This window comes from Colobus angolensis, unplaced genomic scaffold (genome assembly GCF_000951035.1).
Source record: "Colobus angolensis palliatus isolate OR3802 unplaced genomic scaffold, Cang.pa_1.0 Scaffold301, whole genome shotgun sequence".
Lineage (NCBI taxonomy): Eukaryota > Metazoa > Chordata > Mammalia > Primates > Cercopithecidae > Colobus > Colobus angolensis.
This window is the reverse complement of record NW_012116278.1, coordinates 2782418-2798668: the sequence shown is the minus strand read 5'-3', so window position 1 is coordinate 2798668 and position 16251 is coordinate 2782418. Positions and strand designations below refer to the sequence as shown.

The 16251-nt window shown below is 39.6% G+C and overlaps 1 protein-coding gene across 3 annotated transcripts in view; it reads right to left on the bottom strand.

Moving 5' to 3' along the window:
- The window catches only part of TNC (tenascin C), a 98027-nt gene that overhangs the window by 67580 nt on the left and 14196 nt on the right, over positions 1-16251 (bottom strand). For all 3 annotated transcript variants that reach the window (XM_011950074.1, XM_011950075.1, XM_011950076.1), the window contains one exon: positions 2993-3585. In XM_011950074.1, coding sequence (XP_011805464.1) covers positions 2993-3449 — 457 coding nt within the window. In that variant the 5' untranslated portion in view covers positions 3450-3585. The remainder of the gene's footprint in view (positions 1-2992; positions 3586-16251) is intronic.

The window sequence follows — 16251 nt, the reverse complement described above, 5'->3', positions numbered from 1 at the left end:
TTTTTTTTGAGATGGAGTCTCGCCCTGTCACCCAGGCTGGAGTGCAGTGGCACCATCTCTGCTCATTGCAAGCTCTGCCTCCCCAGTTTATGCCATTCTCCTGCCTCAGCCTCTTGAGTAACTTGGACTACGGGAGCCCATCACTACGCCGGGCCAATTTTTTTGTGTTTTTAGTAGAGACGGTGTTTCACCGTGTTAGCCAGGCTGGTCTCGATCTCCTGACCTTGTTATCTGCCCGCCTTGGCCTCCCAAAGTGCTGGGATTACAGGGGTGAGCCACCATGCCTGGCCACTATGTTTCTATTTCTTTAGTGTGTGGTCAAGGCTGGGCACATAAAAGATTCCCAAGAAATAGTTGTTGAGCTGAATGTAATTCTAACTTTTTGATTCAATATCTATGCCACATTTGGCAAGGGATTTAGACTATCTGCAGCTTAGTTTTCTTATAGATGAAGTTGGGCCAATAGCCCACTTCCCTGGGGAATATCCGAGTTAAGTGAACCCCTTAAGAGCTCACTCTTGTGTCCTTGTTACTTTTTTTCTGTTCTCTTTTCCAAAGTTTTTGGTGGAAGGTTGGCTCAAGTTGGTATGTGGGTTTATATAACCAATACATTCTAATTTTCCACAACTAAAATGAGGTAGCTAATGGCTTTCTAATTCTATAAGGACAGCTTTCAGTTTGGCTCTGTCACCAGAAAAGTATCGTGCCTTTATCTTTTATTTATTTCTATCCTGAAGGCTAAGCGGAGGTCAACCTGGAGAATGTGGGGTCAAGGTTGACATTACTTGAGCTCCTTGAGGCCTAAATATTGCCTTAGCTCAGTTTGCAGAAGTCACTGGTCTGATCTCCATGGAGCTTAAGGAGAAGAAACAAAACCCACTTCTAAATAATCTGCACTAGAATATATTCACTCTATATTCTCTGTACCTAGAAACAGCTTGTATTAATATATTTTATCTCCTTCTTGACAGCAGGAAGAAAGAATTTTTTTAAAGCTGATTTGTAAAGTGAGAGTCTAAGTCTGTACTGTCTAGTATGGTGGCCCTTGGTTACACGTGGTTATTAGTCATTGAAACGTGGCTAGTCTAAATTGAGATGTTCTGTAAGCGTAAAATACACATTAGATCCCAAATAGTATGAAATAATAGACTGAAAAATATCCATTAATAATTTTTATATTGATTTCAGGCTGAAAAACTGATATTTTGGCTACATTGAATTAAATAAGAGATGATTAAAATTATGTTTACCTGTTTCTTTCCCCTTTCACATGACCACTAGAAAATTTAAGATTACATGTATGACTCATATTTTCATTAGAGAGCACTGCTCTAAACAATCATTTTAACTGACTTCTTAGCATGACTCCTGCTGTGTATTCTAATCTGCATTTTTTTCCAGAGAGTTCGCAGAAGTGGAAGATAAGCTAACTTATGCCTAAAGAAAACGTTTTCAAACGGGTTCAAGCGATTCTCCTGCCGCAGCCTCCCGAGTAGCTGGGATTACAGGCGTGCACCACCATGCCTGGCTAATTTTTTGTACTTTTAGTAGAGACAGGGTTTCACCGTGGCCAGGCTAGTCTTGAACTCCTGACCTCAGGTGATCCGCCCCCCTCCCTCGGCCTCCCAAAGTGCTGGTATTACAGGCGTGAGCCACTGTGGCCAGCCAGGTTTACTCTTGAAATAATTGTTGAAGAACATTTTGTTAAATTTTTTCTGAGTGGCGGACACAGATTTTCAGCTCTGATTTGAAGTTGTTGAAACTCCTGTAGCTTTATCGACTTTTGTTATTGGAGATAAAGACATAATTCCAAAGCAGCAAAATTCCTTGAAATAAGATGCATGTGGAAACAGGGCATCCATGGGAGAGTATGAGCTCTGGAGACACACAGGCACATGCAAAGTCCCTATCTCTCTCTCTGTCTCTCTCCCTCTCTCTCTTTTTTTTTTTGGATGGTGTTTCACTCTTGTCACCTATGCTGGAGTGCAATGGCACGATCTCAGCTCACTGCAACTTCTGCCTCTTGGTTTTAAGTGATTCTTGCCTCAGCCTCCTGAGTAGCTGGAATTACAGGCGTGTACCACCACAGCTGACTAATTTTGTATTTTTAATAGAGATGGGTTTTCACTATGTTGGCCAGGCTGGTCTTGAACTCCTGACCTCAGGTGATCCGCCCACCTCAGCCTCCCAAAGTGCTGGGATTACAGGTGTGAGCCACTGTGCTTGGTCAAAGCCCCTATCTCTTATTGCTCTTTGTGTCATCTTGTGCCAGTGGGTTAATCCCTTTGAGTCCTATTTCTTTGATCTACAGAAAAGGACTTATCTTCCCCTTATTTAACCTTTACCTTAAAGGGCTGTTGGGAGGATTAAATGAGATAATACAACAGTGCCTGTTACACAGAGGTAGCTTATATGATTGTAATCATTATAATTGCTATTAAATTGGAACTTTTTTTCTAATTCTTATAGACTCAGCACTATCACAGGCAGCACTGTGCATTTGTAAGAATACTGAAATGTGAGGAACTTAACTCCTTATTGGAGGACCTTCAGGGATCCCATCCTCCTTCCAGACCTCAGTTTCTCTATTTGTACAATGAGGTGATGGGGCCACACCAATACCTATCAGAGAGTGCTCTCTGGGGAGAAATTTCATGGTGTACTCATAGGTTTTGAGGTAGAAAGTGGGTAGAGTTCATGGTCAAATACGTTTTAGAAACTTATAATTAAGGTGAAATAGGGTTTTTCAAAGCAGGGTTTATCAGAAGCCTGAAAATTCCTCCGAGAAGCAGTTGTCGCCATGACTCCTCCAAGCAGGAGAGAGATGGCTGCAGTCTCCACATTTATTTGAATATAAAATCTCCTTGTAATGAACACTCTGGGAAGCTAGTTTTCTAGTGAACCCACTTTGGAAGCAAGTGATGGATTCTGCTATGCTCTTCATTTCTCTGTATTTGCACGGTGTGGGACTGGGCGGGTCGCCAGCTCATACCTATGGCAGACTGGAGACAGCAGCCTGCTCCTGCAGCACATTGCTCCCTCAGGGAAGACACTAGGTTCTCCAGCTCCTCCAGTCTGCTCAGCAGCTCCTTAATATCAGGGGCTGCGGCACAGCCACAGGCCCGGCGGGGGATGTTGATGCGATGTGTGAACACAATCTGGTTTTCCCCATCCACTGTATGCTCCTGGAATCTTTCGCTGGGCTCTGAAGGTGGGGCCAGGTCTTTCTCCCCACTGGCTGACTCCAGATCCACCGAACACTGAGATCCCACTGGCAGCTTGATGTTGTAGACGTGGTTAAACACCACTGGCTGGTTCTCCTCTGGCAGGGTGATGTTCACCCCACTCTGTCGCTTGTGCCGGATGACTTTCTTGAGGACCCCACCTTCGGTAAGGAGGGCTAGCAAAGCAAGAAGGACACCTGCCGACAACTGAGTCATGGCCCCCATGGTGGAGGTGGGTTTGGCTGGGTGCTGCTGAGGTTCTACGGTTCTAGGGTGTCTCACTCTCAGCAGAATTGGGGATTTAGAAGCACAAAGTAGACTTCAAATCAGTTGTCTCTGATCTTCTTGAAAGAATTATTTTCTACAAGCAAAGATGAAGAAAAAAAATTATGAGTATCTACTATTGAATATATTGAATATCTATAATTCCAAGTGAATTTTGATTTTATATCCCTGTATTTGAAGCTCTCCTGATAATCTTTCATTGCATTCCCTTGTAAAAACATAAAATGGTCTCTAAAAGAACTTTGTCACTTGAAGGAATGATTTCACTCACTATTCAACTTCTGGAAATTTAAGGAGACAGAGAAATAGAGAGAAAAAAGGTAAAATATTGAAATAAAATAGACATAAGTTAGTATCTTGGCTGTAGCTCTGGTCCCTTGGATAAGTTATGTAATTTTTCTTTGCCTTATTTCACTTTCTGTATAGTGAAGATCATAATTGCTAATGACAGGGTTAAACGAATGATGTAGAAGTTATTTGTGTATTCAGTAATTCCTTCAGTATTTACAAAGTCCTCTGAATGAATTATTACAGTGTTATAAAGGCCCTAGTCCCGGTAGATGTTCAGTAACTCTTGCCTCTTATTATTGATTTTCAAAACTGATTTTCACACCATTTGCTGGTTCTGTTCTGTCATGAGAGGCAGAGGTTAATATAAAGGACAACTCTAGGAGGCAAACTGAGTTTTAATTCCAGTCGAGTTTCTTACTAGTTATGTGACTGTCAGCATAGCATTCAGTCTACTCCTCTGCACCTCAGTTTCCCCGCTCCTTGATTTATTTCCAAAACCTTCAGAAGTCTAGTTTTTAGAAGAGCCTGACAGAATACTCCTGAGCCAGTTGTCTAAACTGAAATTCACAGCTCAGAAAGGATGTCCAAGAGCCTCTGATGTCTTTTCCAATCAACAAGTACTTAGAGCATTTTTACAGAGGTCTGAGGGTGAGAGAAACAAATATAAGACCAAGTGTATACATACCATCAAGGCAGTTAACAATAGAATTAAGAAGAAAATGGAATAATCCATTCAGTACTTAAGGAGCAAAGCAAGAAAGAATGTATAGGATTTGTTTTGTGCTATAGTGTATAACTGCCTATGGGGTTTGAAAATAAAAATGGTCAAGAGAAAGGTGGGGCATAGCTTATGGGAAAGGGAGAGTAAAATTTAAACTGAGACTTAAATAGCGAGAAGAACTAGATGGGAACAGAATATGGAGGAGAATATGCTACCATGAAGCAGTTCTCACTTTGCCAAGTTATCTTATTAATCTGTCTTAGAGCTATTAACCGGTAGGGGCAATCAGGCAGCGGAGAAAAGGGGACTTGTCAGAGGCAGTTGAGAAACTAAATAAAGACAGGAAGAAATGGCAGTTATAATATTCACTAAAACAATGCCATGGAGGCCTGTGAAAGTGATCTACACATGATATGAAGTCATTCATGGTTTTCTTTAATTAGGGAATGCACCTGAGTAAAGTTCAAATGATAATTGAAGAGCTATTTATTTATTTATTTAGTTATTTATTTTCTGAGAAGGAGTCTTGCTCTGTTGTCCAGGCTGGGGTGCAATGATATGATCTCGGCTCACTGCAACCTCCACCCCCCAGGTTCAAGCGATCCTCCTGCCTTAGCCTCCCAAGTAGCTGGGATTACAGGTGCATGCTGCCATGCCTAGCTAATTTTTTGTTTTTTTTTTGTTTTTTTTTTTAGTAGAGATAGTGTTTCTCCGTGTTCCCCAGGCTCGTCCCAAACTCCTGAGTTCAGGCAATCCACCTGCCTCGACCTCCCACATTGCTAGGATTACAGTCATGAGCCACTGTGCCCGGCTGATATTTGTTTTTTAACATGTCATTTACAAATTGACGCTTCCCTATGCCCATGATGTTCTTATATTTGCACATTGTAAGTTAGTTGTTTATGTCAATTAGTGGTGGTGCTTGGATTGCTCAGCCTATAAGAAGGTTTCTAACTTTTTTCTGGAAAGATTTTATCCTAATGATAGAATGCATCAACATGATCCCAACTGACCATCCTTCTTCATGACAGAAAGCCTTTGCAAAACTTAGAGAGGAATTGCGGCAGGGAAAATTGAACTGGGAAACATTTCTATATGACTGATCAGGAGCCTAAAGACTGAGAAAGCATGGTGCATTTAACCAAGAAGGTCCTATCCACATACCCACCACATTCTAATTATATTCTTATTGACACTTTACCAACTATTCCTGTAATATATATTTAGGGCATCTTCTCCTAGTTAGACCAAAAACAACCAACCAACCAAAAAAAACAAACAACACCCCCCCCGAAAAACAAAACAAAAAAACAAACAAACAAAAAAAAAACCAAAAAACAAAGAAACAAAAAACACCCAACCTTCTTTTAAGCATGCTTTCTCATTGAAATTAGCTCCTTAACTAACAATGTGTGGCTCTGTAATGTAGGTAAGGCCACTGAATCAAGATTATTATAAAAAAGGAGACTTGGCATGTTCTCTCCTTTCAAACCAATTTGGCCATCTTATGTGTTTACTGGACAAATATTTATTGGTTGCACAGTCTACTAGAATAGCTGGTCTAACTCTCTTCACCTTCACAAAGTTCTACTTTCCTACCCCTTTCCCATCAATTCTTAGCTTTTTTTTTTTTTTTTAGAAAGGGCCATGGGCCAAGCTTGAAATGTTTTTGGACTTCTCACTGACACTTTTGTGTGTGTTGCTAAATGACTTAAATTTCCATCTAAAAAGCCATTATAGTTGCTGATTGAGACTCCAAGGCAATGAGTTTAGAGTAATAATGACCACAGTGTGAGTAGAGTGAGGATTTCTCACTGTGCGTTTAAGAGATGTGCACCAGTACCACCAAATGTTGCATCGCTGGGGGAAAGAGTATGTTATTCTTGAGCATTGTGTATTTCCTATTGGCTCTTGGTGGTCTGAGGGAAGGCAGGTGTTTTTGTACTTTGGGAAAAATCCATTATATTTTCAGTGTTGTAGAAAATGATTAGGCTTTGGAATTAGACATACCTGGGTTGAAATGTCACTCATCAGCCCTGTAACTTCGGCAAGCTACTTATCCTCTCTAAACCATGACCTCATTTATAACACAGGAGTCAAAACCTTTCCAGAGAAAATTAAGGATTAGAGACCTGTACATAAAGTACACAACATGGTGTCAAGCCCATAGTAGGCACTCATTAAACAGTAGTTCCAATTTTGTTGCACCCCTGGGAAGAAAACCTAACAAGAGTCCATGCCAATAGCCTCCTTTTACTTGAGCCTGAGCTTGACCTCCTAGTTGAATACAGTCCTAAACTCAGCAGCAACTTGGATGTAGATCAAAGAAGAGCTGCAGAAATCACTGGTGGGCGAGGAGATAAATTTACTAGAACTAGAAATATTTATATGAGAGAGGGAAAAAATAGGGAGCAAATAATGACCTTTAAGAATGTGAAATATTCTCATGCAGACAACCGGCTGTTTTAAGTCTCCTTTGTGGATGAACCCAGGGAAAATTACTTGAGATTGCAGTGGAGGTATTTAAGTTAGACATGAAGAATCATGTTCTGATAGTAGGACCTTTGTAACTTCAGAATGAGCAACTTATTCTACAGAGACTCTTTAGAAAACACAAACAGATTCTAATCTTTATAGAAAATTGATCAGCAGTAAAAGGTCCGGAAAATATCTTGTAGGAGGAAGTACTACAGACCTGGGCATGTGTATTTTATAGTTGAGAGAACCAAGGTTGAGTGAGTCAGGGTTACTATGTATAAATCCTGGCAAAGCAGGCACTGGCTTGCCTCTTGTAGCCCCTAAGGACAGAACAAGTGCTTGTGTGTGTATGTGTGTGTTTACGTGTTGGGGATGGGGCAGGGAGGGAGGGCTGGTTATGAGAAGACAAATTTCAGCACAACAGGAGAAAGGCTTTTCTAGTTGGAATTGGCACCCAATAGAAAGGGCTTCTTTGGGAATGTAGCAGGTTCCAAAGCACCAGAATGTAAATAGAATGGTGTTGAAGGGCACAAGTTTTATAGGCAAATTGTCTTAGGTTTGAATTACTGTTTGATCACTTCCTGTTCCTTGTGCAAGATATCATCTGTGACCATAAGCTAGAGTCTTGTCATCAATAAATGTGTTAAGGGAGTTCTCATAGGATCATTGTGAAAAGTGCATGAGATAATGTGTGTGAAAGAAATGGCACACAGTCGTTGGTAGCAGTAAGAGCTTAATAAAGGGAAACATTTGTAATGAAAAATATGGACTTTAATGAATGTGTTTTTTTTTCTAGGATTTTCTTTCTCCTAAACTTTGAAAGCCCTACTTTGGCATATGTCTGTTTTTAAGCAAAGACAAGAGTTCTGCAGCAAAGTGAGAACTTTTCCTCTCTCAATGATCCCAGAAAATATGCATGCCCTGATATATATATATATATATATAATCTCACCATATATAATATTATAGTTGCTCCAATTATATTATATATATTATCATATTATAATATGTGATGTAACATATTAAATATTATAATACAATGAAAGATAGTATAATATAGATAATATAATATTACATATTGTATTACATATGTAAGTGTGTGTATATCTTTCATGGTGATATTTAAGGATCTGGCAAGTCAATGATTGCAAAGAAGGGCATCAGGAAGAGACATAGCCTTTGTATTGGCACAAAATACAGATTTTTGGGGTCACATACCCAGGACAAAGCTATTTCCAAGCTAAGCGTGTTGTGCTGCCTTTTGCTCTGCCTCAGCTTATGTATCTAATGCAAAAGAAGACACATGTGTCTTTCTTTCTTTACCAAAACTAATTTTTAGAGTCAAATAAATACCCGTGAATTATGAAATTGTTTTTGTGAGATTTTCTATGTATCTCCATCCCTGTCAATTCTCAAAAACTAATTAATCTGGTGAAAAAAATCCACAATAAAACTTCCCCAGGAGATAGAAAATTTAAAAAGAGGTAAAACACTTCGAATTCATCGGTCTTGAGCTGCTCTGTCCAATATGCCACCTGTGATTATGAAAATTAATTAAAATTAAGTGCAATTAAAAATCTCATTCCTCAGGTGATCACTCACATTTCAAGCATCTAAGAGCCCATGGGGCTTGTGGTCACTATATGAGACAGTGCAGATGAAGAACATCTCTGTCATCCAAAGAAGTTTTATTGAGCAGTACTGGTTTAGAGGATTGCTTGTTTTTACTAAGCCCATGGTACAAAATGAGGAGACTAAGACTTAAAGAGGTCAAGAAGAGTCTACAAGAAAGTTTCAATGTTGTTAAGTTTCTTGACTAATAGGTGAGTACCTCAGACACAAGTGCCTGGGGATTAGGGAGAAAAAATGGCTTCCTTCTAGCAACTAACTCAATTAACTATAGCAAGCATGTATGTGCATTGTAGTTTCCATACCTTACATGTTTGAACATATCCAGGTACAAGTGAGAAACAATCCTCAAGGCTATTGTTCTTTGCAGATCTGAAGAGATAACTACCCTGTGTCAGATCAACATCCTTTCCCCCAGTCTTGTCCTTGGGTTAAGAAATATATTTTTCTGCCTCCCTCTGCACACCTTAGAGTCTCGTGAGAATCTTCTCCCCACGTCAAACTAAAACCAAATTGCTCCAGGAACCACTCTGGCCAAGTCTGATGTCTATTTCTGTCTGCTTCAGCCTCTCCTTAGAAGCTGGAGGAACTTGTCAAAGACAACTCATGACTCCCGTTCCTCTGCTGTCCCTGCACTGCTGTGCTCCAGAGTTTTGAGAGCACTCAGTCCATATCCTTCAGCCATCTAAACATTTCTGTTAATGAAGCAGCTGGGTATGGGGGAAAGAGTCTGGTCTTTGGAGTAAAATAAACCCGTGTTCAGATACAGTTTTATCACTTTAGCAGCTGCTCCCTATGGCCAATCCCTTTCCTCTCTGAACCTCAGTTTCCCTGCCTCCTACCCCGGGGATACATATACCTATCTCATAGTGTTGCAGGAGAGTGGGATGAAATGAGAAGACACATGTTAAGCTACTGGCACAGTGTCTGGCACACATTAAGGTGTGCTTAATATGTGACAGCTAATGATAACAGCAACAGTAATGACAACACTGATCAAATACAGAATAGATCAGAAAGAAAACCTTATCTCCAGAAGGGATGGGGGAATCAGGGAGATACATTCATGACTATAACAAGTAACAAAAGAGACTGGCCAACTCATATCCATTGAGGGTCCCAAGAAAGATATCTCAAAAAAGTGGCATTTGAGATGTACTTGAAAGATGGGCAAGACTCTGAAAAATGGTTGGATACAACTCCAGTAGGTGGGCTCAAATGGAAGCCTACAGCATCCTAGAAAAAAGAAACACCATGAGAAAAGGCAAAGAAGTTGGAATGCATGGGTGGTGAGGAGAATTAAGAAGATGGCTGTAATAATAGTGGCATATCCTTGTGGGTGCCAGACACATGCTAAGGTGGTGTAGTATGCAGGGAATATGGAAAGGTCTCATTCTACCAGGGTATGAAATAATGCATAGGAAAGTGGAAAGGTAGAGACTACATGGGGTTGGTAGAAGCCATACTGGGAAGGATATAAAAGATCAACATGAAGAGCTGGTACTTAACTCAGTAAGCAATGTGGCACCTCTGTAAGGCTAGGTGCCTAACTGCTCACAGTTAGTCATCTGTTGAGAAGGCTGGGTAGAATATAGGCTTTAATATTTAGTCCCCCATTCTCCAAATACCTGGCCCAAGCCCCCTACAAAAAATAAGAAGATGAAAACAATGGTCCTGAAAGCTTTTGGGGGGAGTGCGGGGTGTGAGAGGGGTTAAATATTAAGCTTTAATCTTATTTCAATTGCCTTGGTGTTAAATGTTATCAATGTTGAATCATTTCTTCAGATTTTGGCATTATAGACTTTTATTTAGAGCATTACTGTGAGATAACAATTTATTTATAAGGTTGGGAAACCAAGGCCAGTGTCATGCCAGTCTTAATGGCTTTTTAGCACATAATTTTACACATTAAGATGCCTATTGGCTCACTGTCAAATCCTTCTTTTTTTCTCTTTTACTAGTAGAGCTGTTTGCTAGCTAACCTTTTGGAAGCAGCATGGAATAGACTAACAATTATTTTTGGGCACCTCACTGCAAGACAAAGACCATTGCTAGACGAAGAAATCAACAATTTGAATTTTTCCCTGGTCACAGCTGGAGAATAAACAATTTCATTTTTAGATAAAGATAAAACTTCCAACTGACTGGAATCATGTTTCAGAAGTAGTTGCTTATGACTTCATTTTTAGTACCTCATGGAATATATTTATCTTGTTGACTTAAGCACGTACATGAAATATTCTAGGTTTGGGAGGACAAGGAGAATTCCTGTCATTTAGAAATGCAGATGAATTTGTTTCCACATCATTTTGGCAACCCATGAGGCAGGTTATACCAAATTTTTCTTCTCACTTACAGGCAAAAGAGTTTTATTGTGCATGGCCTGTCAAGCGTAGAGTTGCTTACATGGGCGTTCTTAAATGTCCTAGAAATTCCTCACCCTTTGGCCTTCCCAACATCCATAAATTCCTTTTTGGAATGTGTCAGGAAGAGAGAGGAGCCAGGAAACAGCCTTAAGTGTGGATTTTTTTTTTCCCCAAGGACATCTGATCTCCATAGTTGAGCAAGTCCAGCACAACCTGTGTCATAAGAGAACTGAGAAAACTCTTCACTGCCAAAGTAAAGACCCTCCTAACCCTAGGTGTTTGAGGAATTCCAGAACTGAGAAGTGGTTATCCATTTAGGCAGAACAGTGGCCTAACTGGTGCCCAGTTAAGATGTTGGGGGAGCCAGCGATTATCCGAGAGGACTGAGAATTATTTTTTAAATGATTTATTCTTGCATTCAACAGAGATGTGTTGAACAAATGTAAGAACAGGCTATGGGATAGCCTAGTGGTGGGGGGGTGTTTCAGAAGCCAATGATGGTCTTGCCCTTAATGAGCTCACAGTTTGGTATAGAAAGCAGACATGTAAACAGATACCTGTTGCGAAGAATGATAAATACTAACATTTACAAATATCAAAGAAACATCTCTGCAATGTTTGAGGATATCTACTGTCGCATCAGTCAAACACTGCTAGATCCTTACTCTGCCACTTGCTGTTAATTTGAACCACATGGAATCACCACTCTTTTAGGTCAGAAATGGTTGGGTAGTAGCAAATCCACAGGGTTCCATCCAGTAGCTGTCTTGGTTGTGTAACATTGCCTGTCTGGGCCTTAATTTTCACATCTGTAAAATGTTAACACTAATGTCAACTGCACAATAAAGTTCTTTCAACTGAAAGTGAGAAAAATGAGATAATACAGGCAAAACACTCAGTAGCTAACACTTAAAAGGAGGGAGACCTTAGCAACTAGTGTGTTTTGGTATTATGTGATTATTCTGTCTTTTGCTTGGAGGCGGCATTTCTAACAGAAGGCTAGTGTCTGAAGGATAAGATCTATAAGACAAATCTGGGAAGCCCTCTCTTTCCTACTGTTGCTTTTTCCATGGAAATGTATAAATCTTAGTGTTTCAATTTGTCAAGTAGCAGGGACACTCTAAAATTTTTAGGAAAGTGAGGAGGCTGTGGCTACAACCCTGGGTTTCCTCCTATCCTACCTCTTTTAACTCAGTAGCAAGAAAAGCAAACGAATTAGCCTGGGGTGGGGCTCTTTTCTGGGAGGTCAGGACCCTGGCCAAGGTTTCTCAGGGGCAGTGCTGCCGTTGGGATGGCTGTCCATGCTGCTGAGCCAGGGCTTTCTACAGAATAGACTGCCTGTGGTTTAGTCTTTCAAGACTATGTTTCTAACGGGAAATATTTGGCCCAGCTTCTCAGTACTTTCCAAAGACACAGACAGACATCAAATTATAGAATCAAAATCATGCTTGAGCAGGACTTAGAAGCAACTGTAGAAGATCACTGGGTACAGGCATGGCAAGTCTGTGGCACAAAACACTTCATTCTAGTGCATGGGGCAGACACAGCTAATCAATAACAACACACTTCTGAGGAAACCTACTTAAGAATCATTCTGAATCATCACTTCAGGCAGCCAATTAAGTAGTATATAAATAGAGGTAGGTATATCACATGAAACTTATTTGTTATACTACCTAGTTATTTAAGAGAATAACTGAACTGAAACACCCACAGAGTTACTAGGTAATCAGTGGTGACTTTTACTAATTAACTATTAAAGCTGATATTAAAATCCAGAGATTTTGTCTTTGGGTCAAGGAGTTCAATTGAGACTGACCTTTTCCTCTAGACCACCGGGAGGCCTTCAAAAAGGAGTGCATATGTATGGCATGGTGACTACAGTTAATAATAACATATTGTATACTTCAAATTTGCTAAGATAGTAGTAGATCTTAAGTGTCTTTATCATTGACACACAGAGGTAACTATGTATAGTGATGGATGTGTTAATTAGCTTGAATCTGATAATCATATCACAATGTATACATATATTAAATCACCACGTTGTATACCTTAAATGTATAAAATTTTAATTTGTCAATTATACCTCAATAAAGCTGGGGGAAAAAAACTTAAAAAAAGTGCATATGAAAGTCTTTCAGTAATTCTTAGTCTGAGGTTATTGTAATGATCTCCAGAGAGAAATATAGGTGGTGGATTCCTGGAGAGCATTTGTGTTAAAGTATTTCTAGACTTCTTGACCCTGTTGAGGTTTTTGCTTTTTTGTCTCTCTATCCATCCATTCATCCAACTATCTACTTTTTCAGTACATATGTGCCAAGCCCTGACTTAAGTATGAACAATACAACACTGAAGAAGAGAAATGTGTTCTGTATAATCACAAAGCTCATAATGTCCTCCCAAAGAGTCACAAAATGCTATTTATTTAGTTATTTATTTTTTGAGATGAAGTTTCACTCTGTTGCCCTGGCTGGAGTGCAGTGGTACGATCTCGGCTCATTGCAACTTCCACCTCCCAGGTTCAAGTGATTTTCTTGTCTCAGCCTCCTGAATAGCTGGGATTACAGGTGCCCACCACCAAGCCCAGCTAACTTTTTGTATTTTTAGTAGAGATGGAGTTTCATCATGTTGACCAGAGTGGTCTCGAACTCCTGACCTCAGGTGATTTGCCCGCCTCTGCCTCCCCAAATGCTAGGGTTACAGGCGTGAGCCACTGCACCCAGCTACAACTGATTTTAACTCCATGTATAATTGATTTAGTATTTGTGATATTCTTAAGTGCCACTGCAGGTTGAGAACATGGTGAACACACCCAAGCCAATAGCAAGAGTATAAATGTTAACATTCTTTCAAGAGCGAATTGCTATTTACTTACTATGGACCTCCCAATGTGCTGGGTACGTTGGAAAATAGGCCAAGTAAGCAGTTATTTTTTGTTTTTAGAGATCTCAGAAACTAGAAGATCATACACAAGCAAGGTCTGGTATTAATGCCAGCCTGAATGAGATAATTGTGTGTCACTTTGCACTGGGAAGTTCATGGAGGGCTTCCTAGAAAAGCAAAGACTTACAATCACCAAATATTGGTTGAAGAGGCCTTGGAAGATCATTAAGAAGTTGACATAATAATAATAATAATCAGGAAGTTGACATCGTTGTCATCACCATCATAAGTAATACAGATATCATTAACTATAATTTATTAAGTGTTGATTTTGCCAGAGCCTGTGCTTAGTTAGCATTTTAAATTTCCAATTTCAAATTCACATACAATTATGAGATAGTATTTGCACCCTTATTTTGCAGCTGAAAAATAGTCTTCACATGGCTTGTGCAGGTTCAGACATTATTAAGTTATGGAGTCAGGATTTGAACCAAAGCCCATCTGAGTCCAAAGTCAGGGCTCTGAACCATGATTTTATATAGCCTTTTGTGCTGGAGGGCCAAGCAAAGGAGCTGTGAGTCAAGACCAGCCCCAACCTCTGACTATATAGCTTCCCAATACCTGGCTCAAAGCAGTATACTATCAATCCCCGAGAAGTAGACCATTAAGATGCTAGACAGCCTGTGACTGCTGTGGAGATGAAGCAAGCTAACAGATACCTTTGGGATGCTGCCATTTCTCAGTGATCATTGAGTGAGGGTTCCAGATACCTTGCAGGCTTCTAGAAGCCTTTTTGCCATCTCTGCAAGAATAAATCTATCAGTCCTTCAAGGTGCTGCTTAAAAAAATCTACTATTGAAAGTTTTATCAGGTAATTTTGGCCTAAATTTATCTTTCTCTCTTCTGAATTGTCTGGGGAATTGATATGATATTACTTCATTTATCATTTAAAAAAAGATTTGGAATGACTTTATTACACGTGCATAATTCCATCTCTTAGGAAATTAGCTAATTCTAGCTTACATTTGTATTAGTCTATAAACAGTTATTCTGCATACAGTTAGATTGTATGTAGACTATAAGCTCTATGAGGGCAGGGATATATCTGAGACATTCATCTCTGAATGCCCAACACAAAACACTTTATTTAGAACATAGTGAATGCACAATGTATTTATTTAAATAAAATGAAGCTGAACGTATTTCTTAGTAAGATGTATCAAGGAATTTATCACAGTCTCAGTTCTGAATTAGTTTATTTTTGTTCATTCAGTTATTCAGTGAGTACTTACTATGTTCCAGACACCACACTAAGTGCAGAGGGTACAAAATTGGGAAAGACAGACCTGGCTCCTTCCCATGAGATTCTAGACATCAACCCAAGGGCTTTTAAGAGCTCAGTGCTTTCTACTTTGAAACAAGATTTCTTTATGACCAAATAAACTTAGTCATAAAGTTTGGCCAGGCCTAAGATGCACTCAGCATGAAAATTTGGTTTTGGTGTGAAGAAAGCATCCTGGGTTATTAGTTAGTAGCACTTTCAATTTCATTGCAGTATTTGTCATTTTGTTGTACTGTTGTTAAATCTAGGTCTCCCTTCCTCATTTAAAATTTTTACCTTCATTACTTTTTTTTAAGTTCCCAGATACTTGGCCTTTTATGAGGCTATATAACAGGAAGTGCAATAAATTGAAGATCTGGAGGAGAAGCTCTGAGCTCCACTTCTGCCAAGCAGGTCTGACCGACAGGGTCATTGTGTGACCTTGGGCAAGTCACATCCACTCTTGAGGCCTCAGTTTCTCATGTAAAATGAGCAACTGTGTATGGTTCCCAATTCTAAGATCCCTTTGGTTCTAGTGATCTGTGGTCCATTGCTAATTTCACAATATTTTTGTTGCATTTTACTTTGAATTTCACTTTAGACCCAAGTCAAATGGCCAATATTAAGCACAAAACTCTCTAAGTACTGTTTCTTTCCATAGTTTGGCTTAAGCATTGGTGGTGTCTCGCGACTTCCTCCATCCTGCCCCTTGAACAGAAGTTTCATTACCAACCAAATTAAATCCACAAATCTTAATCCATAAAATATTTCCATCCAGACACAATAATGAGATTCATATTTGTGGTTTAGTATACCTAAGAAATGCTCAGATGAAATATGACTAGATCCATTGATACATTCAGACCACAAACTGCCCTGGTGTGGTCTGGTTTCAATTTTTGAAATAAAACTGCAGAGCACTTGCTTTCTCTCTTCTATTTCTTGCCTAGACAGAAAAGAAAATAAAAAGTGATTCTGACCAAGTGGCAACAATATAGATTCCTGTAAAATTCTGGAAAATTGTTTCAAAAATAGATTTGAATTCATTTC